We start from the raw sequence: 24,330 nt of genomic DNA, 5'->3' as shown, positions 1-24,330 counted from the left end.
TAACCATAATGCTTTGATGGTAAATCTCCTCCATCAATGACAATTCATCTGTTCATGTCATTAAGAAAAGATATATATATAAAACATCCTATATTGAATTCTCTGTCCTCTGTCTTTGAGTGACAGTATTTACAATTTTAAAAATTTGATTTATGCACAACCTTTACTGAACATTTAATTTCACTTTGCACTTTTTCACTTTTTGTAGCTCAACAATGAAGAAACAAACCAAAGGTTATGTAAATTCTCAAATCAAAGCCATGCTAAATTACCCTTGGCCAAGTTTGGCCCGTTGGCCCTAGTTTGTGCATCTCTGGTCTGAGGTATTGGGCGTGGTTTTGACAGCACTATGATAACAAATAGAAATGGTAAGGAGGAGGTGTCTGTTAGGTTGTAATAGTTCTCCGGAACCCCTTTTCCTGATCCTTCTGAATGAAATGCCTACTTTACTACATCTAATCAGCCCACAGTAAAAAGAAAACAGCCACGGCCACTGTTTTCTCATTTAATGTTCTGTTTCTTGAGAAACTGCATCACATTATAAAATTAAATAAATGGTTGCAGCTTCCTGTTCATGCAGACTTTAATAATCAGTCATGGGGAAATGTTCAAGTTCTAGAGTTAAGTACAGCAGGGCTGTGATCGGGTTAGCTGTGATTGTTAGTGAGTTTATCAGAAGTGACAGGATTACACGGCTGTGATTTGTGGAGTAAGAAGCGTGGTCCTTCACAGGTGGCGTAGATCGTTTAAGAGCCTGTTCATTTCATGTGCTTAAACTTCATGACATGAGAGGTAATCCAAACAGCTTAACTGCTTGACCGTAAGCTGCTGTAGAGAATCACGGTCACCAGAAACCTGTGGCACAGATTAGACGCATATACGCATGTTTTTATTTTACATGTTCCGATTTTTATGGCTATGTGTTCTCAAACACCTGGCTAAATCATGAGTTTGATTTGTTTTGATTTACTGTCAGTACACACTATTCATACTGTAAGTTCAGTGGTGTGTCGTTTTAGAGTTGTCTGAGGAAGAATTGTAGATCATATTTATTGATGAAATATATATTAGTGCTGGGCAAAGATTAATCGTGATTAATCACATATAAAATTAAAGATTGTTTTGACAATATGTGTGTATTATTTATTTTTATTATGTTTATGTGATAAACACAAATAAATAAAAACAAAACTGTACAAAACAATTGTTACATAAATATTTACATTTATATTTAATTTGAATCATTTACTTTATCGCTAATACATTATTCCCATCACTAATAGTCTCTTACACGCTGAGAAAAGTTTTTTCAGATTTATTTAATCTAAAGATAATAAATTCTATTTTCAATTCAGTTTATTGAGTTTTTCTCATATTTTAAAAAAATATTTAATATATATAAAATATATATAAAAATATACAGAAAAATGTTAGTTACTTCAGTTTTAGTTGCCTTTAAAAATTTTATATTTGGAGGTCTAAATATGCAAAACATAACCAGCAGGGTTACAAATGACTGTTGACAGGGATTAAAAGTAAAGTCATAATGGGGTATATGCATGTAAAAAATTATATGATCAATTAGTCCCGACAAATGTTTTTAGCTCATTGTGACTTATAAACTCAGTTAATCATGTTTTAACTTTTATAAGCTATGCAAGCTGTTTTAAGTCAGTGTAACATAATAAAAGCTCAATGGGTTCATAAAGATAATTTGATTCAGCTTAAAAAAATTAAGGCAACAAGGATTTTTTTTACAGTGTGCAGAGCTAGTGTTTTTTCCCATACTGATTAAAATCCAAGTAAGCAAGTGTGTAATGTGTATTTATATAGCACATTTATCCTGTATGGCCATATACCCAAAGCGCTTCACAATTATGAGAAAGGGTCTCCACACTCCAACATCCGTGTGCAGCATCCACTTGGTTCCATAGGACAACGGCACCAGTGCACTCATTACACAACAGCTATAGATGGAGTTGAGAGACAGTGATAGCGAGAATTCAGTGGAAGGGGATGATTGGGATCAGTAGTGGGCCAATGGAGGGAATTTGGCCAGGACACCGGGTTTACAGCCCTACTCTTTATAAGAAGTGCCATGGGATTTTTAATGACCACAGAAAGTCAGGATCTCGGTTCTTAAAGTCTCATCCGAAAGACAGCGCTCACTGACAGTATAGCATCTCCTTTTCTTTTACTGGGGCGTTAAGACTCATACAGACCACAGGTTGAGCACCTCCTGCTGGCCTCACGAACACCACTTATAACAGGAACCTAGTTTTCCCATGTGGTCTCCAAAAGTCCCACCGCATACATCTGCACACATCCTATTGTAGTATTTTTTAAAGAAGTAATTAATAAGTGGTGTTTACATTTTGAGGGCTAATTAGCACAGCATCTGTAATGGTGAATAACAATAAAACATAACTTCATTCTATATATTTTTTCCATAGTTTATTTGAAACATTAAAGTAGACAATTTAGCTGCATTTCTTATGATTTTGATATGCATAAAGCCGCTTTTTTATTTCATTTGAATAATAAAGGCATTTTAAATATAAATTTAAAATGTAATTTAGAAATGTAAATTTGCTTGTGCGCATATAGCTTTAAATTCCCTATTTGAACGTTATTTACATTACTTTAAACTGCACAGTTCATAATATATAATTAGCTAATATTGATATGTTTTGGCCATACTGAAACTACTTAAATTTTATTTAGTTTTTTGTTATTTATTTTATTTTTATTTTTTATTTATTTCTATTAATTATATTATTATTTTATTTATATTTTAATATTGGTTACATAGTGGCGCATTGGGTAGCACGATCACCTCAGTGCAAGAAGATTGCTGGTTCAAACCTCAGCTGTGTCAGTTGATATTTCTGTGGGGAGTTTGCATGTTCTCCCCATGTTGGCGTGGGTTTCCGGGTGCTTCGGTTTCCCCAACAAGTCCAAAAACATGTGGCATTGTTAAATTGGGTAAGCTAAATTGTCTGTAGTGTATGTGTGTGAATGACAGTGTGTGTTTCCCAGTGATGGATTGCAGCTGGAAGGGCATCTGCTGCGTAAAACATATGCTGGATAAGGTGGCGGTTCATTGCGCTGTGGCGACCCCAGAATAATGAAGGGACTAAGCCGAAAAGAAGATAAATGAATGAATGCATTTTTATATTGTATGTTTTATTTATTTATTTATTTATTTATTTATTTATTTATTTATTTATTTATTTATTTATTTATTTATTATGTATGTTTTTTATTGTTTATTTATTCATGTTTTTATTTTTCCTTTTTTATTTAATCATTTATTCATTCATTTATTTATAGGCTGTGAATCTTCTGTGCTCAACAAAAAAATGTAAAAAAAAAAAACATAAAAGTGAGAAATGGTGAAAACCGTTGTCTTGTTACAAAAAATTTCCCAGCGGCTTCACAAAACGAAGCAAATATAAATACAGATTAGCCTCAGTCTACAACACAAAATGCCAGACTACACAAGAAGATTACAAGATTAACAGTGTTAATTAAATAGTCAGAGTATCAGTAAGAGCATGTAGCGCTTATATCCATCCCTTCAATTTGTTTAATCATGCCTTTTGTGCCGCACAAAGCAATGCTGCAATTTTTTTTTTTGCTATTTTTATATCCAAGTCAGGCTGTATTTCTGCCTTGGTAAAGAATAAAACGGTTGCTCTCTGTGAGAATGACAGCGCGGCTGGTTTTCTGTGTAATTTTGGAGAGAAGGAAAGGGTCGGCACTCAGAAAGTGACCTGCGCTCACTCTTGACGTCATCTTAAATGACTTTGTGTCAGACAGTTGCAAGCCTTTTATAGAGAAATGTCTGAAAGTCACTGTGCATTGCAGTCTTCTTTCGGTTAGTGAGAAGTTTTGTTTTGATGGTAAATCCTAGTTATGCAGTAGATGTTATGAGCTGTTTTAACTCAGCATGACTCCAGAAAGAGGCAGAATGTGCATCACAAACTGAAGGAAGATTTTTATTTTTACTTTTTTTGTTTTGTTTTATCCTTTTATGATTTCAAACTCCTTGTTGTAGTTGGAAACAAGCAAAAGTAAATCAGATTTTACCCTTTAAATAGTCACGGCTGCTGTGACTGATAAAATAAGTATGTGGTGGTTACAAAATGTGTTTGAATGCTAAACACCCCAACAAATGATGCTAGATTTTTATCATTTTTGCAATGAGTTTTTAAAAACTAAATTGGTCCTCTTTTCATTTTAAAATTGATAACATCATATACAAACGCTTACTAGCCACTTTATTAGGTACACTAGTACAGTGTTAGACCCCCTTTTTTTCCTCCAGAACTGCCTTAATCCTTTATGCCATAGATTCAACAAGATACTGGAAATATTCCTCAGAGATTTTGATCCATATTGACATGATAGCATCACAGTTGCTGCAGATTTGTCGGCTACACATCCATGATGCAAATCTTCCATTCCACCACATCCCTAAGGTGCACTTATGGATTAAGATCTGGTGACTGTGGAGGTCATTTAAGTACAGTGAACTCACTGTCATGTTCAAGATCATTTGCGCAATATGATGTGTCATCCAGCTGAAAGTAGTCATCAGAAGATAGGTACACTGTGGTCATAAAGGGATGGACATGGTCAGCAACAATACTCAGGTAGGCTGTGGTGTTGACATGATGCTCAATTGGTACAAATAGGCCCAAAGTGTGCCAAGAAAATATCCCCCACACTAATACACCACCACCAGCAGCCTGAAACGTTGATACAAGGCCGGATGGATCCATGCTTTCATATTGTTGACACCAAATTCTGACCCTACTATCTAACTGTCGCAGCTGAAATCGAGACTCATCAGACCAGGCAACGTTTTTACAATATTCTATTGTCCAATTTTGGTAAGCCTGTGCGAATTGTAGCCTCAGTTTCCTGTTCTTAGCTGACAAGAGTGGCAGCCGGTTTAGTGTTCTGCAGCCCATCCCCCTGCATGACGTGTTGTGCATTCAGAGATGCTCTTCTGCATACCTTGGTTGAAATGAGTGGTTATTTGAGTTACTGTTGCCTATCTATCAGCTGGAACCAGTCTGGCCATTCTCCTCTGACCTCTGGCATCAAAAAGGCATTTGCACCCACAGAACTGCGGCTCACTCGATATTTTCTCTTTTTCAGACCATTCTCTGTAAACCCCAGAGATGGTGTTGCTTGAAAATCCCAGTAGATGAGCAGTTTCTGAAGTGCTCCAGACCAGCACGTCTGGCACCAACAACCATGCCACGTTCAAAGTCACCTTTCTTCCCCATTCTGATGCTCGGTTTGAATTGCAGCAGATCCTCTTGACCATGTCTACATGCTCAAGTTTCTGCAAGGTAATTGGCTGATTAGAAATTTGTGTTAACGAGCAGTTGGACAGGTGGACCTTATGACCGGTGATTGTATACAACGAGATGTTGTTGGCAAGATGGCGGAAATATTTACCAGAAAACATTTTCACCAATTGTTTTCATGAGTTTTCTCAATTTATCCACAACCAATTTGTTGGATGTATTATTATATTAATTCATTTAGTTGCAAATCCACTATGCAACTCCACTCGCTGACTTCATCATCTGTTTTGTCTTGACAATTAGCCTACTCAGCGTCGCCCGCTGTGGTTGCAAATAACAGTACAATGAAGAATTACGAAGTATGAAAGCCCCCACAACTCGCGGCTTTATGTTAATAACTATGACGATTGGGTTTAGGGTTGGGGAAGGTGTAGACATTCAAATCTGTAATGGTTGGGTTTAAGTTTAAGGAAGGTGTAGATGTAAATAACGATGATGGTTGGGTTTAGGGTTGTGGTAGATGTAGAAGTGAATATCTGTGATGGTTGAATTTAGGTGTGGAGTAGGTGTTGATGATAATAACTCATGTACAGCACCATCTTACTGACAACATAGTTTGTACATGTGGGTCTCCATAACAAGTTACGTCCCTGTCACATACTCTACTTGGTTATATCCTTGTGTAGGATTAGGTATATAAAATAATATCATACTTTATACAGTAAGTGCTAATAAACAGTTAATATCTCAATAATATGCAGGCAATAAGCCAGTAAATGGTGTAATTGTTACTTAAACTAAAGTATTACCCAATTATATATTCAATAATAACCTTTTTAAATGTTACTTTGTGTCTAAATGTGTATCTAAACTCTTTTTTTTGACACCTTGACATTAAACATATGGTCATATGAACTGATTGTCATGCAATGTATGGCCACCATCAGTTTGTCAGTGCACTAGAAAGAGAACACATCTGTGGCACTCAATCTGACCCTCCGCCAGCACAAGCAGAGCCGCAGACGCCACACGTTTATACCCGGCCTGATTGACAGCCCTTGGGGAGAGCATTGTCGAATCCTCCAGCCCTTTGCCCCACGTGTGGTCAGCCTCTGTTTTCTGTCAGACTGACAGGAGGAGGCCGTGTTTTCTGGCACTGAATGTCTTCTCTCGTTCCAGCCCAGCAGATTGTTACCAATGGTCTGTTGTGCAACTGCTGGCTGCGGGAGGGGTCTCAATGGGGAATATGAGCGAACAACATGATTTGATTTCAGTTATTTTTTGCAGCAGGCTTGTTTTCTCTGCTCTCAGCAATATGAAACCAAACCTGCCAGTATACCTCGCGACTCCGGGGTGAAAAACAGCCCACACTGCTGCAGCGTTTATAGCCCAAACGCTCCACCGTAAAGCTTGCAGAGACTAGTCAGTAGATGTGAACAAAATGTGCCATTGATGTCAGCCTGAAGTTGCCATTTGACCAATCCCAAAATACCTTCCATTCTGGGTGTGCCTCACACAGGTGAGTGGGCTTGACAAACCACCTGTAGAAAACACACTCATTCATCTCACTAGCTATGTTTCCACCCACCTATATTTATGCACATTTTAGATATGCACAATAAAAACGGTTGATGGAAATTGCATAATGCTCATTAAAAAATGTATGTGAATGCATTTTTTATTCAATGAGAAAAGATGCGAATAACCTATGATGTAAACACTTTTGCCAAACAAATCCTAGTATCCGCATTTAAAAGGTGACAAACCAGCAGGCTGAGCACATTATAAAACTCAAATGTTGTTTTAGTCATTTTAAAACACTTTAACCATTCAGTATTAGTGTTATTATATCATTTATTACCTTCAGAATCAAGAATGTCTGTGCTTCATGTCTCACACTTTCAAATGCCAGCACACGTTCATTGCATGTCGACATTTTTCTTCTGAGGCGCAGGTGATTTATTAAATGAAGAAAAGATTCACTCAGCTTCTCCCACGGCTGAAAATTCTGTTCTTTTGTTGTTTGACGCCAGTTGATCAGGAAGTGATGAATTTGTTCTCTTTGACTCTTTGGATGGAAACGCTGCTTTAATCGCACGTCTTTTATGGGATATTCCTGTTTTGCGCATACATTTAATCCACTTCTAGTGGACATATAGCTACTGACACATTAAGCGAGAAAACTGGTAAGTGGGCTTGACAAACCACCTGTAGAAACGTTTTTACATATGTACATCTTGACTTGCGAAAGTGTTCCTCAAAATGTTTTCATCGAAATTGTATACATCCATCCACAGAATTTGTAATGTAGTCAAATGTGTAAACAATTAGCTACGGTTAGCACTTCTGCCTTTGTGTGTCTCTGAAACAAAGCAATTAATATAAATTAAATAAACAAATAAAAGTAAAACCGTTAACAAAAGCCTGACCCCTTGTATGTTTACAACTTCAATCGCAGCTGTTTAGAGCTCATTTCTGGTTAATGATGTCAGAATTTACCTGTATTTTGGAATGGATGTGTGAATTGTCTTTTCCTGAAACATTCTGGAGCCTCATTGCCTGTGTGAACAGTGCTTTTTTTATTTATTGGTCATTAAAGTCATTCAGGAAATTTGTCGTACCGCTATCACTGTGTGAAAGGAGCTAATGACAACCAAGTTCGAAAGTATCATGACAACGTGTTTTCGTCACCAGAGCGACAGGACTACAAACTAACAATATTTGCAAATGGCGAAAGAAAAACAAACATTTTGGCGAGGATGTGGATTAAAGCTTATAATCTTGTAAATAATGTTCAGTTTCTTTCACTAACCAATCATTTCGCTTTGTAAGACCTCAGTGTGTCATCAGTAGTGCCAGACAGAATCTGTGGATATTTTTTGCTATTTCTGCAGAAAATTTTGTTAAAAATCTGCAAATTTATGTGGAATGATTTTGGGAGTATCGTAACAAAAATGTATAGATAAAATAATATATAATAAATAAAATAAAAACTTTTAAAACTTTTATTTATTGTTTATAATGCAAATCCAATTAGATCCAGTTTATTTGGGAAACAAAGCAAGTCTCTCATATACCAAACCTACCAAAAGACAGAAAATATTACTTTACAAGCTGTATTGTTAACAGATCATGTAAACATTTTTATATTAGTCAACAATATTACTGAAATTAATAAAAAAAACTGAATAAATATAAATTTACACACATTTACAAAAGTAATTAAATAGAATCAATGATGGGGTTTAAAACTGCACAAATCTGCAGAATTCTGTGCACGCACATTCCGTGGGGGCCTAGTCATCAGAAACTATGGCTATTGATTGATTCATTTATTTTCTTTTTGGCTTAGTCCCTTTATTAATTTGGGGTCGCCACAGTGGAAGGATTTGCCAACTTATCCAGCATACGTTTTATGCAGCAGATACCCTTCCAGCTGCAACTCATAACTGGAAAAACCATGGGTATTGATTTGGACTTATTTGGACTTGTTTATTTTTAATCTGAAAAACCCTGTCCCTATTTACTGCCATTATATGAATCACCATGGAACCACGGTTTCAGTTACAAATCTTCTTTAATGTTGTTTGTAAAGTTTATTTATAAACAAATTTTGAGAGACAACAGCTCATGATCGATTATCCATTCAGATGATACCTAATTCACTATAAATAAATTATATATATATATATATATATATATATATATATATATATATATATATATATATATATATATATACAATAAAACTATTAGATGGGCGACATGGAGGCCCAGTGATAAGCATTGTTGCCTCACAGCAAGAATGCCTCAGGTTTAAGTCACTACTAAACCAGACAACATTTCTGTGCGGAATTTCGCTTGTTCTCCCCGTGCTGGTGTGGGTTTTCCCTGGATTCTCCGGTTTCCTCCCACAGTCCAAATAACACGCACCCTAAGTAAATTGAACACAAAATTCATAACATAGTCAAGCTCTCAGCGAGTACACTTCTCCTCAGTCATCCTTATGCGTCACTAGCTAGAAATAAGGTGGGGGGAGTTCATTGACATCTACCTGAGCTCAAACTCCCCTCTCGCCCTGCAAACGGGAGGGAGCCAAGGGTTTGAGGAACTCATAAGCTCAGGGCTCTCTCCCGGGACAGCTTTTATTATCAATTATCAGCAAAGTGAACTCTTGAAAATGTAAAGAAAAAAAAGTGGGTGAGTATATTAATGGGAAACTTTCATTTTTGAGTAAACAAGTACTAGTACTAGTACTTGACTAGTAAACTGTCAAGTTCAAGTCAAGTTGACCTGTATTGTCATTTAATTCAGTTTAATTCACCTTTATTTCTATAGCGCTCCTCGATATTGTGTCAAAGCAGCTTCACATAGAATATCATAGTAAATTGAAACAGTGTCTGTTTTAGTTCAGTTTAGCTCAGTTCAGTGTGGTTTAATATTCAATACTGAGAGTCCAAACACTGAGGAGCAAATCCTGCGCAGCTCTACAGGTCCCGAAACATGCAAGCCAGTGGCGACAGCACCGAGGAAAAAACTTCGCCCACAGCGGCGAGGAAAAAACTTTTTATTGTGGCTACATGTGTGGACTTACAGTAGAACGAAAAGTTGTTATATAGGTACATTATAGGAACAAATATGTTGTTATATATGTTTCTTTTTATCACATGACTTTTTTTGACTTGCATGATGGAATTTATTTTGGTGAATGTGCGGTAATTCTAGATTGTGCATTTCTTATTGGATAAAACGTTTATCCTGCTCAGTTGTGTGCATATGTTGTTTTATACACGTTTTCAATTTTTATGCACAACAGGGCATTTCCATTAAGCATTTTTATACACTGCTCAAAAAATAAAGGTATGTGCATAAAAATAGGTAGATAGGTGGATGAAAACATCTCAATTGTTCTGTATTCACAAACACAAGAGTTGTGCCGTTTATTTATCTGGCAGCTGGCTTAATCTGACTAATTTCTGACATTGTGCATGACATTGGCTTCTTTTGTTGTTTCTGCAGTGTCAAAATAGTATGTAAAGGCTAAAGGATTGACATTACTCAATTATGTTTTGATAGATAGATAAAATATTGGTCGAAGTTCAGGGTGGTTTTAGCTGTAGGTGTTTTGTTCTCTCCAAACAAAAGGTCTTTTCATCCTCACTTTTTGCTGTCACTTGGTGGATAAAGTATTTTTGTATGGATCTCGTGTAGGCGGCTCATTTATACATGACCCTGTGTTGTTGCTGGGTTTTATTTAAAGGGCTGTTTGTCATTGGCTGTGATCTTGATCAAATGTGATTTCAGAGCATTTGGTCAAAACACTTTCTATTGGTGTGGATGTCTGCTTTTTTGCAGATAGTGATGAAAGAATTTTTTACTTGTAGTTTTTAAATTTTTATCTCAGTAGTTAGCACTGTCGCCTTACAGCAAAAAGGTCGCTGGTTCGAGCTCCGGCTGGGTCAGTTGGCATTTCAATGTGGAGTTTGCAATGTGCTCCCCGTTTTGGGGTGAGTTTCCACAGGGTGCTCCGCTTTCCCCCACAGTCCATCGACATGTGCTGTAGATGAATTAATAAAGCTAATTTGGCCATAGTGCATGTGTGTGAATACAAAAGTATATGGGTGTTTTCCAGTACTGGGTTGCTGCCGGAAGGGAATCCGCTTTGTAAAGCATATGCTGGATAAGTTGGCGGTTCATTGCGCTGTGGCAACCCCTGATTTAAATGAACTAACCCGAATGAAAATGAATGAATGAATGGTGATAATATTAGTATACTGCTGTAGTTACAATAGCTATTATATAACAACAACAACAATAATAATAATAATAATAATATTTTAAAATAAAATATTTTGAAAAATTTTAAAATATTATATTGTTTTTATTAAAGTTATATTGATATTTATTACTGTATGTAGCAATAATTTAACGTATCAATAATGTGTAGTGTAATATAAGTACATTTAACAAAATATCACTTTTGTTTGATATAAATTATTGAAGTTATTTATTACAATATAGTAAAATGTCAGTATATTAAGCAAGTATTTTACTTATCATGATTATTTTACTGGTTTAGTTTTGACTAAAAGTCTATTACACTTTTTAATATCAGGTGTTATTGTGTCAACGTACTCTTTAAAATATATTAAGTTATATATAATAAGTATATTATATAATAAGTTGTATGATTGTACATTTTTTATTTATTTATTTATTTTGTTATATTTTTTTTATTAAGTGAAAAGAACATAAATGCCTGAAATGACAAGACTTTCGACTGTTTCATTTTATACTTTTAAACTTTTATAACAAGACAAAATAATATAATAATAAAAATATACAAGTTACAGATATATAACAAATACAATAATATTGTAATATAACAAATAATAATAATAAGTAAATACAAAATGAGTAAATAATTATATATATATATATATATATATATATATATATATATATATATATATATATATATATATATATATATATATATATATATATATATATATATGTGTGTGTGTGTGTGTGTGTGTGTGTGTGTGTGTGTGTGTGTGTGCTTGTGTGTACGTGTGTGTGCGTGTGTGGGTGTGTTAAATAATTAATATAAGTGGGTAGCACAAATGTCTTACAGCAAGAAGGTCGCTGGTTCGAGCCTCGGCTGGGTCAGTTGGCATTTCTGTGTGAAGTTTGCATGTTATCCCCGTGTTCGTGTGGGTTTCCTTTGGGTGCTCCGGTTTCCCCCACAAGTCCAAAGACATGTGCTATAGGTGAATTGGCTAAGCTAAATTGTCTGTTGTGAATGAGTGTGTATGGATGTTTTGCAGTGATGGGTCGCAGACGGAAGGGTATCCGCTGTGTAAAACATTTGCTTTATAAGTTAACTGTACATTCCGATGTGGTGACCCCTGATGAATAAAGGGACTAAGCCGAAAAGAGAATGATTGAATGAATGAATGAATAAAAATGAAGGAGGAGATGTCAGTGTTTAAATGGATTCAATCAGTAGACAGACTTAGAAGAGAGTTACCATTTATCATAAAAAGATCCAGAACTGGCATAGCAAGGACATCTGATCTTTTCTACCTTCTAAACCACTGTGAAATACTTAGTGGTTTTGTAGACTTCCAAAGTAATAAGACGCGTCGTCAAACCAATTGATTGTATATTTTAACAGAAATTGGCCATATCCTAGAATTTAATTATGAGACTATAGGTTTTGCTCAGACAACTTTGAATGTCAGTAATCTTTCAGTTACTGTTTTCTGTGATCTTACATATTTATTTCTTGTATATGGTGACATCAACACTTATAGATAAACAGTTTCTATAGTGAAGGTGGAAAAGCCGTTTTTTAGGTGTCGACGAGAGTTTTATGTGCCTATATCGAAAATATATTTAAAAAATAAACCTACTTTGAGAAATATTCTTCAGTGCGAAAGCTGTGACAGCCAGTCCTAGTCTCCCCAATGTCTTATCTGGCCTGTGGTTATCCTGTGAACAATTAAATTAGTTCTCACCTCCAAACACCACAGCAAAACAATGAAAAACGAGGCGGATTACAAAGGATATCTCCTGAGAAATTACAGAGGTCATTACCTGCCCTCCTGAAGATAAATCAGATATTACAGAACTGTTATTAGACCAACAAACTCGCGCTTCTTTTTCTTTTCCCTCAGAATTAAAACTAGCCACCGGCTTCAAAATGCTGAAATAAATTCGTAATCCAACTCGCCCAAGGGAGCCGAAGCACTCCATCATTTCTGAATATTCAACACAAGTCTGATTTTTCCCTTTTAATCTTTCACATGCGTCCTCTCTTACACCGACTGGCTGAAAATGAAATACTTCAGCTATTATGAGGGAGGTTCAGCCTTTGCAAACAATTATTAATTTTTACCAGATCGCTAGAGGTGTTTTGAACTCCCCCGGGCCTCGCTGTGTGCTGGCTGCCGAAGCGCTGAAAATCAAAGCGCAGATAATTAAGAGATAACAAGGCGAGTCTTTAAGGGGACATATCATCAGAATCTGACTTTTAAGTGCTATATTTGGGTCCCTGGTGCATCTGCCAAACCAAAAAATGTAAAAAGGACAACCCAGTATCTTTGTTATGGTGCGCATTTCTCTGGAATCATGTAGAAAAACAAGCCACTCCGATTTTGGCACAGGAAGGGGAGGTTATTAGATATTACTGCCCCTTAATCAGTATGTTTCCACCCCTGAAGTTGCATCAGCAGCCATTTCTGTTGACTCGCTGTTGCAGCTAGAGAATTAGTCTCTGTAATAAACATTACAAATGTTCTTTTGCTTTTACAACACATGCTCATTGTGAATACGTATCCCTGTCTACATTTTTAGAGAGTGCAAATTATGTAGCCAGAAGTACATATGGCTACATTTCGTCTTTAAGATGAACCCTATGGGGCGGTATGATGCTGCCGACGGCTTCTGTTCCTTTTACCACTACCAGCTGACCACCTACCTCTGTATTGAAGGCCTTTCCAGTGTCACCAGTTCGCCCAGTAGCTCGCTGCATACATCGATGGACTTGATACGTGAGGCTGAGTAGACCACGATGACAGGGTTCTTTTCCAGCTAAGAAAGGTTCCAGAAACCAAAAGCAAAAAAATTAAGAAAAAGTAAAGAAACAACAGGCTAAAAACATGGTGAAATCTCGCAGCCAGGGTGGGTGGGTTGGTCAGTCAGTCAGTCAATAGCATGTTGGATATTGCGCCCTCTGATGCATTTATGCAAGAAAAGGACGCGCAAGAGAAATTTGAGATCATTAAAAAGTGTACACAGCGTACTTGCAAACAGAAACTGTAAGCAGACGTACCTCCAGTTACGTATTTCACTGTTCCCAGAAATGTAGACCTAGGTACCTATCCGTTATGAGTCTAGGTTGTGTATTTAAAAGCAGACAAGTGTTTAGTGACTCTGTTTAAAGTGTAGAACCATCCACACTCTGACCAATAATATTGCCCTCAATACATTGTGCGTTGGATGTGAATTCAATTAGAACTACAAACTCAGGGGGAAAGTATAAACAAACTACATTGTATTGTCAAGTAGAGAGGCTTCAGTAAAGTTGTTTGAATGACTATTAATTAATATGTAGCCAACTGGAAAATATTTAAATCACGTTTGCTGTTTTGGAATTCGAGAGATTAATCCATGCTTGTACTGTATATCATCTTGCTTGGACTACTGTAAAGTAACTTGTGTCAATATTTGCCAATCCTAACACCTTCAAGTGCTTTAAAAACTTGCTGGCACCTGCAAGTTTGAACACATAACTCTGTGCGGCCTAAATTGGTTGCCGAAATGTTTAATAAAATTTTATTTTATGTTATTTTGGTATTAATTAAAAGGTAATAGTTGGCCAGGCTCCGACTTATCTTTCAAATCTTATTACTGTTAAAATATCTGACTGATGTTTAAGGTCATCGAACTAGAAAATGCTAATAGTTCTCAGATCCAAATTAAAGAAAAAAGGAGATCGAGCTTTCTCTGTAGTAGGTTCTAAAATGTGGAATGGGCAACTTATGTCCACTACTATGTCCAACAATTTCCAATGAATCTTTGTACAGAGGGAAACTTAAACTACAACATAAATGTAGCTTTTAAATTGGGAGAAAACTGATCCTTTTGTACCTATCTGGTGTCTATTTATTAATCTTTGATGTTGTGTGGTATGTTGGATGTACTCTTTGTTGTTTTATTCTGTTGTTTATTTTGATAACTTTACTTTTATGTATGTACAGCACTATGGTCAACAGCTGATGTTTTATTGCGCTTTATAAAGGAATAAACTAAGCTAAACTTATATTTTATCTGCAACAAAAATGTGAACTTTTTTAAAGACATTTTTGAACATTAACTTCTGAATGCAGAAGTTTTTTTTTTTACTATTATAATGGTAGGTAATTAAATATGAAAGAAATGGGGAACTATCCGGTAATGGAAGTAAGAAAATTTTGGAAGAAAAAAAATATTATTGGAAATACTGCAAAAAATTACTTCACCTGTTAATAAACATAATTCGGAAAATATTTGAAAAAGAAAATGAATCACTGGAACGCAAATAATTTTTCACTTCAATTGTACATATAAGTATGCAATGAATTTAAAAGCTCCGCCCTCTTTTAAAAAGCTGCAGCTCATTTGCATTTAAAGAGACACACAAAATCACCATATTGTTGCTCACACCCAAATAGTGACAAATTTAACAAGCTAAATTAAATAATCTGCGGGCATTCACCTGTAACTCCACATTCAGAAGACACTAGATATCTAATTTATATCTTATATAGCCATACTATGTCTCCTTTAAGGCTGACTCAAGAGAACTCAGCTCATTCTCTGGCTAAACTGAGACTTCTTTGGTGATTGTGAAAGTGAAACGCATCTCGTCTCTTGTGGAACAAGGTCATCCATCTGCGTTAGTCCATCAGATGAAATGTTTGAGTGCTGCAGGCCTCATGTAGAGACCCGGAGCGGAGACTCATCTGCGTGGAAGGACTCGCGTCTGCTGTTGTGTGCTCCTCTGGCATTGGACATTCATTGTAACTGGAGAAATTGCTTTCGGGACACATCAGCTGGAGTGTGGCTCCAGAATTAGGCTAACAGAAATAGATGTACAGGGGAAGACAACAGCAGAAGCAGAACACACAGTGCTTCTTTATGACATCTGGATGATGACCATATTGAGTTGCATTCTAAATGTAAGGCTATGTATATGGAAAGAGATAGACGTTTTGTACATTTAGATAGATAGATAGATAGATAGATAGATAGATAGATAGATAGATAGATAGATAGATAGATAGATAGATAGATAGATAGATAGATAGATAGATAGATAGATAGATAGATAGATAGATAGATAGATAGTATATGTAATTTTTATATATTGAGTTCAATTTATGGTTTTAAGTAATATTATTAGCAGTATTAGTAGTATATATTAAATAAATAATTTAGTATTGTCATGATCACAAGCGATTCAGGCTTGCAGATTGCTGGTAAACATGCACCATCACCCGGACTTCGATTCTGTCACCTTATGAACTACAAATCTCGTTATGCACCTTAGACACACCTGTTTCTCAGATCATCCATGATGATACACACACCACACAGCTGGAAGCGGATAAAACACTGATTACACAGACTATATACACTGTTCACATTCCCTCACACAATGCTGAGTCTTTTTATTGTTACACTACAAAGCGTTTCCTAGTCTAGTCTTTCCGTGTTCATTGACTCTTGCCTTTTTTCCTTGTTTTCGTTGTTTGCCACCTATATCAACTATTTGCCTGTGACTTGACTGCCCTGTATCTACCTGTTTGCTCCTGTGATTGACCATTACCTGTCTGACTATCCTCATTAAAACTGCAAATGGATCCTCACCCTGATGTCACCCAAATTCCTGGTTTCAAGTATAAAATTATTATAGTGTGTAGTTATATATTATTAGATATATAATTATTTTCTCATTTAATAATTTACTATTATAATACTCATTTAATTTGATATCATATTTTTACATTCACATTTATTATAAGAAATGTAACCCACCAGTCCTGCTGCACCCCCTAAACCTCACTCTTTTCCCGGACGAGCCCCCACGTGTAACCCACCAGTCCTGCTGACCCAACTCAGTTTGACCTGAGATTGAACTGCCAATTCTTTATATGGCAGTTGGTTGCTCTAACATGAAAGCTAAAGGCCATGGCCTCTAGCATCGGTCCCTAGAGCTCCTTTAGAGGTCAGAGGAGTGAGGTTTACCTGCATAGCACTTTGCTAGCTTGCCTTCGTTACACTCACCCCCCTAAACCTCACTCCCATCCCGGACGAGCCCCCACATGTAAACCACCGGTCCTACTGCATCCAACCCTGTCTGAGCTGGGATCTAACCGGTGATTCTTTGTATGGGAGTTGGTTGCTCTAACAAGGAAGTTAAAGACCATAACATCTAGCATCTCGAGAGGTTTACCTGCATAGCACTTTGCTAGCTGGCTTCCATTACATATACATTAAACAATTATACATTTGTCTCATCTTTATTAGTAGTAGTAGTTGTACCATGATTATCATAGTTATTTTTACATTGTAAAAATGCAATTTTTGAACCCTCTTATTTTGTTACAATTGTAAAATTTTTCAAATTCTGCTGGATGTATGAGAAGTATGGTGATAATATGACACTCTACACTGACAGGTGTAATCTTTATTTGTATACATAAAGGTGTGTTCAATGTTTCCAGTCTGTCGTTGTACCGTGCAGTGACACATTGGCCCCAAAGTCATCAATCTGCCCATCTCTAAAGTGCAGGGCTGCCCTGAGATATGCCCACCTGAAATATGCAGCACGTAAACGCCGCCTCGCTTGAAGTCTGCTCATGCTGCGCCGCTGGGAATATTCAAAGCAGCGCTTATGAAATATTTATCAGAACATGAAAATTCCCCTGTATTTTAATTACCTGTTTTATACTCGAGGTACAATAAAGATTAAGTGAGCTCACTGCTGAAAGGTGACTCAGTGTTCATTTACAGAGATTATGGTGAATAATTAAAATCTTTTTGGTTGCGCTGCGGATTGGTAGAGGAGCCAGTGAAAGGATTTATTCAGAGTCAAGCCACATGCATTAATTTTGAATGCAGCCCAGAGCACCTGCACAGAGTGTTGGCATGTTTTATTGAGGAAGCGCAGTGTTTTCCAGGATCACACTCACAGATCGTCTGTATGGTGTGTGTCATCACACATAAAGCCCCTTAGCTAAACATAAACTCCTGTAATGAGGAACAAATCTCAAACATACTCCTACACAGGTACACAGTATATGAATGCATGCGCTTTTGGAAACACAAACTCGCATGAGTTTATAGCACAGTGAACAAAGTTTGCTTTTAATACTTAAATTCTAAACCAGTTGACAAATTACTTTAGTATTAGTTTGGTAACTCTTTGGGAAAGAACTCTTCATTTTTGTTTTACAGAAGTTTATAATTGATTATTAGTAAGATAGATAGATAGATAGATAGATAGATAGATAGATAGATAGATAGATAGATAGATAGATAGATAGATAGATAGATAGATAGATAGATAGATAGATAGATAGATAGATAGATAGATAGATAGATAGATAGATAGATAGATTAATGGATGGATTAATGGATGGATGGATTAATGGATGGATAGATAGATAGATATTAAGAAATAAAGAAAGAAAGAAAGAAAGATAGAAATAGACATTCCTTAAATGTACGCTTTTTTAGATAGATCGATACAGTTGAGATTTATTGTCTAGCCAGTGTCTAAGGACAGCGTTATTTTGAAGTCCAATAATGGCATCAAATGATGTTGATATTTGGTTGATTTTAGGTTGTGTTGGAAAGTGACCAAAATCTAACATCATGCCAACAGCTTAAATCAACGTCATTGTGACATCCAATAGTGACATTTATTATTCAGGTTTTGTAACCAAAATTCCATGTCTGATAGTGGTAACGTCACACTGTTCCAAATATGTAAGATTTGTTTTTGTTGAAAATCTGTTAACAGCAGCCATTTCACAATTATTATTAAAAAGTACTGTTTATTTTGTGTTCAGCCATAAAAAGAAACTCATACAGGTTTGGTAGAAGTGTAGAGTATGTAAACCATCAGCTTTTTCGTTAAGAACACACACATTCACATTTCTTTGATTATCAGCTGATTCAAATGTCATCACTTAATTGAATTGCCGTTATCAGTGGTTATCAGTTGATAGATATAGGCCAGTAGTGGCTTTCTGCACCTACTGGTAGGCTCAGAAGGCTGTTATCATCCATCCATTTGGTTAATCAGCTGTAGATCACATACGACTGCAGCCGGGAGAATTATTTATTTTATTTATTAAATTTCCCATTAATAGTATTTTATTAACATCTAACCCAACCCTAAACCCAACCATCACAGTAATGCGAAACAGATCTGGATCTGGAATCTTCTCTACTAGTATAACTAATTAACCATGTGGATGGATGATAATAGCCTTCTGAGTCTACTAGTAGGCGCAGAAGACCCCTACTGGTCCATATCTATAAGTTAATAACCACTGATAACACCCATTCAATCGAGTGATATCATTCAAAGCGACTGTGAATACATATTCAGCCTTATTTGAAACATTCCCTATGGCATCTCTGCTATCTCATAAACATTTAGATGAATGTACTATTTCTAATTGAGGTATGGAGGTGGATTTCCTCGAGTGTGCAGTATGTTTGATCCTGTTTTAGGTGAGGGTGTTCCTCTGGGTTCTGTCCTCGGAGGCTGCCGCGTTTTGTCTTGGCATATGAGAAGGGCACTCTGCTTGGCTCATTTACATTGATGGCAGGACTTCTCCTTTGCTGGCATTTTCAACAGCCATTGATCCACCGCCTGCCTGATTAATCTTCTATAAAGGGATCAGGAGTCAATTAGTGTCTGAATTTCACTTTGAATTCCATGTGTGCGTCACCTTTCCCTGGAGGACCCGACCCCTTCGCACACACTGCTGAAATCTCCTTCTCCACTCCATTTACATGTTTCCCCTTCATTTCTTGCAGAGTAAAGAATACATCTGCATACCAAAGACAAAGCGACTACCTGCAGGAAAGAGACAAGTGTGTTCACTACCTAGAGACTCAATCAGCTTTCACTAGGATTCATTATCTTCCTGGCTTTAGGTTATAGTGCGCAGAGGGTTGACATAAGGAAATGGAATGGAAAGAAAGTGGCTGTGTTCTAAAACTAAATGTGCTGTCTGGCATTGTCATAATCTAGTGTGTTTTTTGTCTGTGCTTTCAAAAGCTAGAATGGTCAAATTCCAATGGTGATGGTGTTTAGATGGATTTATTAAAGGTGCACAGAGAAATATTTCAAACATGCATTTAACCGTCGACCAAGTTTCAAAACACTATTTTGCATCCAATCAGCATTAAGGGGCGTGTCTAGTAACTATAACAGAATAATCAAAAAGAGGCCTGGTCTTGCTAAATTTTAAGGATGTTTAGTGCTTTCAACAAATGTTAACATCACTTAGTGCATTTTGAAGTACTGCATTAAGCATTTAGGATCTTTAAAAAATGCATGACTTTTAATTGATTAGTAAAGTCTTTATTATTATTATGACTGTATATTTATTTATATTTAATTCTATTAAGAAAGGTGTCTTATTAAATGTTAGTTGGACTTATCTTAAAATACAACTAACTACCAATGACTACCAACTGACGAATACAGATAATCTGATCTTGTAATTAAAACATGATTTTATATATTTGTACTCAGTTATATTGACTATATTACTTAAACTTGTATTTTATATTTTTATTAAAATTGAATGTATTTTTATTTATTACTGTCCTTTATAAAATAATTCACACAGTGGATTTTGTATTAAACAAAAATGTATGATCCCTCTTATTTTATTTAAAATTATTAACATTTTGCAGATTCTGAATAAATAAAATAATAATAATTCTTCTTCTTCTTCTTCTTCTTCTTCTTATTATTATTATTATTATTATTATTATTATTATTATTATTATTATATGAAGAGTGTAGATGCAAAAACCTCTGAATGCCATTTTAATAAGGCTCTATGTGTATATTGTGTAATATCACTTTTATGGCAAAGAACAAGTCCTTTTCCTGTTCTCTAAAGTAAAATATCTCAACACAAACAACTGAGGCTGAGAAAAACGCTCATTTTAGATGGAAATTTCAGACGACAGTTTTTTTGCATCTGAACTCTTCACATATTTCTTAATATTTTTATATTTGAAATATTTTATAAACTGTAATATTTGCAATTGGAATGATATGGGCGCCACAGTGGCTCAGTGGTTACCATGCTGGTTTGAGTCCCGGCTAGGCCAGTTAGCTTTTCTGCTGTCTGTGTGAATGTGAGCATGTATGGGTGTTTCCCAGCACTAGGTTGCGGCTGGGAGAGCATTCGCTGTGTAAAACATATGCTGTGATTGTTGGCGTTTTATTCGTTTACATTAAAAAATGTAATTAACAATGTAAATAATGTTTTTATAATTGTAATAATGTAAATCATTAGTTTTGTTATTCATTCATTCACTTAGTTTCCTTCGGCTTAGTCCCTTACTTATCAGGGGTCACAACAGCGGAATGAGCAACAAATAATGTAGGCATATGATTTATGCAGCGGATGCCTTTCCGGCCACATTCCAGTACTAGAAAAAAAACCATACACTCTTACAATCACACACACTCTTACACTAAGGCCAATTTAGTTCGTCCAATTCCAATAATGCGCATGTCTTTGGAATGTGGGGGAATCCGGAGCACCCGGAGGAAACAACGCGAACACAGGGAGAACATGCACACAGAAATGCCAGCTGGCCCAGCCGTGACTCGAACCAGCAACCTTTTTGCTGTGAGGTGACAGTACTAACCACTAAGCCATCATCATACTGCCCTTTTGTTATTATTATATAAATTATATTTACAATATTTTACTATAGCAGCACAGTGGCGCAGTGGGTAGCACAATTACCTCACAGCAAGAAGGTCGCTGGTTCGAGCCCTGGCTGGGTCAGTTGACATTTGTGTGTGGAGTTTGTATGTTCTCCCCGTGTTCCCGTGTTCCCAGGTTTCCCCCACAAGTCCAAAAACATGTGGTAAATTAGGTAAGCTAAAACTGTCCGTAGTGTATGTGTGTGAATGAGTGTGTATGGAGGTTTCCCAGTAATAGGTAGCAGCTGGAAGGGCATTGGCTGTGTACAAACATATGCTGGATAAGTTGGCGGTTCATTCCGCTGTGTTGACCCCAGAATAATAAAGAGACTAAGCTGAAAAGAAATGAATGAATAAATGAATGAATGAATGAATTAATTAATTAATGTATTAATGAATGAATTTCCTATATTGTTCTATTAGTGATTGGAATGAAATGTCATGATGGTAAATATCTAAATATTGTAACTACATTATGTGTGTAAAATGTCACTTTTTGGTTTTACATTTCTATAATGGTTCAAGAGCATATCATGCTGTAGTTTGGATATCTTTAAATGTAAGTCTTTAAATGTAAAATTGTGACGTTCTTTATTTATAGTCTTTATTTTTTTCAGGTGATTCAACGCAGAGAAGATGGCTCAGTCAACTTTTTCCGTGACTGGGAAGCCTATCGTGAAGGATTTGGCAAGATAACAGGAGAGCATTGGCTTGGTTAGTCCTCTTTTTATAATTGTTGTCTGGGGGAAAAAGTAGTGATTTATATCTAATAAATGTATGTAAACCAACCACAAGACAAAATAGCTGTGTGAATGACATTGTCAAATTAAAAATAGATAGCATAATCAAGTTATATCACGTGGATTGTATCTATACTATATCTCAACTTTACTGCAATATGTATTTTAAGAACACAGGGGACATTGGGCTGAGCTAAACATCTCTTTTGGTATACTTTATTCACTTCAGCTGATTGGTGCACTTTGTGCGGAGCATATTGGGTAATGTAGTTTTTCCTGCTGTAACTCCACTATTAAACATAATTGACTTAAAGAAAAGTTGAATTAATTTGAACAGATGGGTTAAACAAAAGCACATATCATCTGTTTACAACCTCACAGCAGGGGGTAAAGGCAAGTTTATCAGTTTTATCAGAGTTTTTACTTTGAAAACCCAACTGTTGCTCTCTGTATGAGTAGTTATTTTCGTTCCACTGATTTGATTGGACAAGTGGCTTTCCTGTTCTCATACTGGCTGTCTTCTCTACAGAAAACTCCTGTTTAATGGCTTGTAATATTGTGTCAATTTATTTTTGTTGGAAGAGCTGACCGTGTTGCTTCTGAAATGTAAATGACTCTGTGTTTGGTAACTTCTTGTTTATAGGCATGTTGTATAATAGTGGACCCCCAACCGTGAATCACAGTTTCACAGTTATTCCATTTGAATGGCAGTAATGACTTTAAAGCTGCTTCTGTCGTGACACACAAACACACTTGTCATGTTTGTCACTGTTATATTCGAGTGTTTTTTTTTTATGACAACTGTAAGGATCGGATTGGTTATTGTAACTTTGAGCTGCCAACGTGGACAAAATGCCAAGTGGTGTGTCCAAAGCTGAGCCTAGCAGATGGCAGTGGGTGGACAGGGAGCAAAGCTTTATAAAGAGACTGAATGGAGCGAGAAAACTCATCATACCGTTCACTGATCAGGCGTTGGAAATTTAGGTGCTACATTCTGTAGTGGAGTTCTATGTTTGTACTGATTGATTCAGCTCACTGGTTTTTAGAAAGGGGGAATTTGATCCCAAATGTAAAATGCTGTCATTATTTACTCGACCTTCATGTTGCTCCTAACCTGGATGTTGTTATTTACTTTCTATGGTAAATTAGGTAAATAAAAACTAATTAAATCAAATTTCTTAAATTAAATATTACCAAATAAATTAATAAATGCTTTCTGAAACACCATGAGTATTTATTCATTTATTTATTTATTTATTTATTTATTTATTTATTTATTTATTTATTTATTTATTTATTTATCCATTCATTTTCCTTCTGGTTATTTATTCAATTATTTATTTACCCATCCATTTATTTTCATTCAGGTTATTTTTTTAATTAATTAATTAATTTATTTATTTATTTACCATCCATTTATTTTTATATTTTTATAGACTATTGTCGTCCATTAATTTTCCTTTGGGTTATTTTTTTTTTTTACGTATTTATCCATGCATTAATTTTCCTTGTCAACATACAAATCTGAAACAACATGAAATTAAGTATTTGTTTGTTTATTTGTTAATAACTAATTGAATTATTTTTAATTAATTATCAGAAACAACGTCCAGGATCGGAACGACATGAATTCGAATAGAACCTCATATTGTTTCAGATCTGTATGTTGATTGATTGATAAATAAATAAATAAATAAATAAATAAATATAAATAAATAAAAAGACAAATAAATAAAGCAAT

The 24,330-nt window shown here is 35.7% G+C and overlaps 2 protein-coding genes across 28 annotated transcripts in view; one reads left to right on the top strand and one right to left on the bottom strand.

Annotated features, from left to right (window-relative positions):
* The window catches only part of LOC147842591 (uncharacterized), a 496,599-nt gene that overhangs the window by 115,959 nt on the left and 356,310 nt on the right, over window positions 1-24,330 (bottom strand). The window lies entirely within an intron of this gene.
* fibcd1a (fibrinogen C domain containing 1a) overlaps window positions 1-24,330 on the top strand; it is a 384,824-nt gene that overhangs the window by 282,757 nt on the left and 77,737 nt on the right. For all 26 annotated transcript variants that reach the window (XR_015497641.1, XR_015497639.1, XR_015497642.1 and 23 more), the window contains one exon: window positions 22,467-22,563. Coding sequence is in view for 22 of the 26 variants with exons in the window: in XM_087264419.1 (XP_087120545.1) it covers window positions 22,467-22,563 (97 nt within the window). In the remaining 4 variants the exon portion in view is untranslated. The remainder of the gene's footprint in view (window positions 1-22,466; window positions 22,564-24,330) is intronic.

The sequence above is a fragment of the Danio rerio genome, chromosome 8 (assembly GCF_052040795.2).
Source record: "Danio rerio strain M-AB ecotype USA chromosome 8, GRCz13ab, whole genome shotgun sequence".
In the NCBI taxonomy this organism is placed as follows: domain Eukaryota; kingdom Metazoa; phylum Chordata; class Actinopteri; order Cypriniformes; family Danionidae; genus Danio; species Danio rerio.
This window is presented reverse-complemented; position numbering and strand designations above follow the sequence as displayed.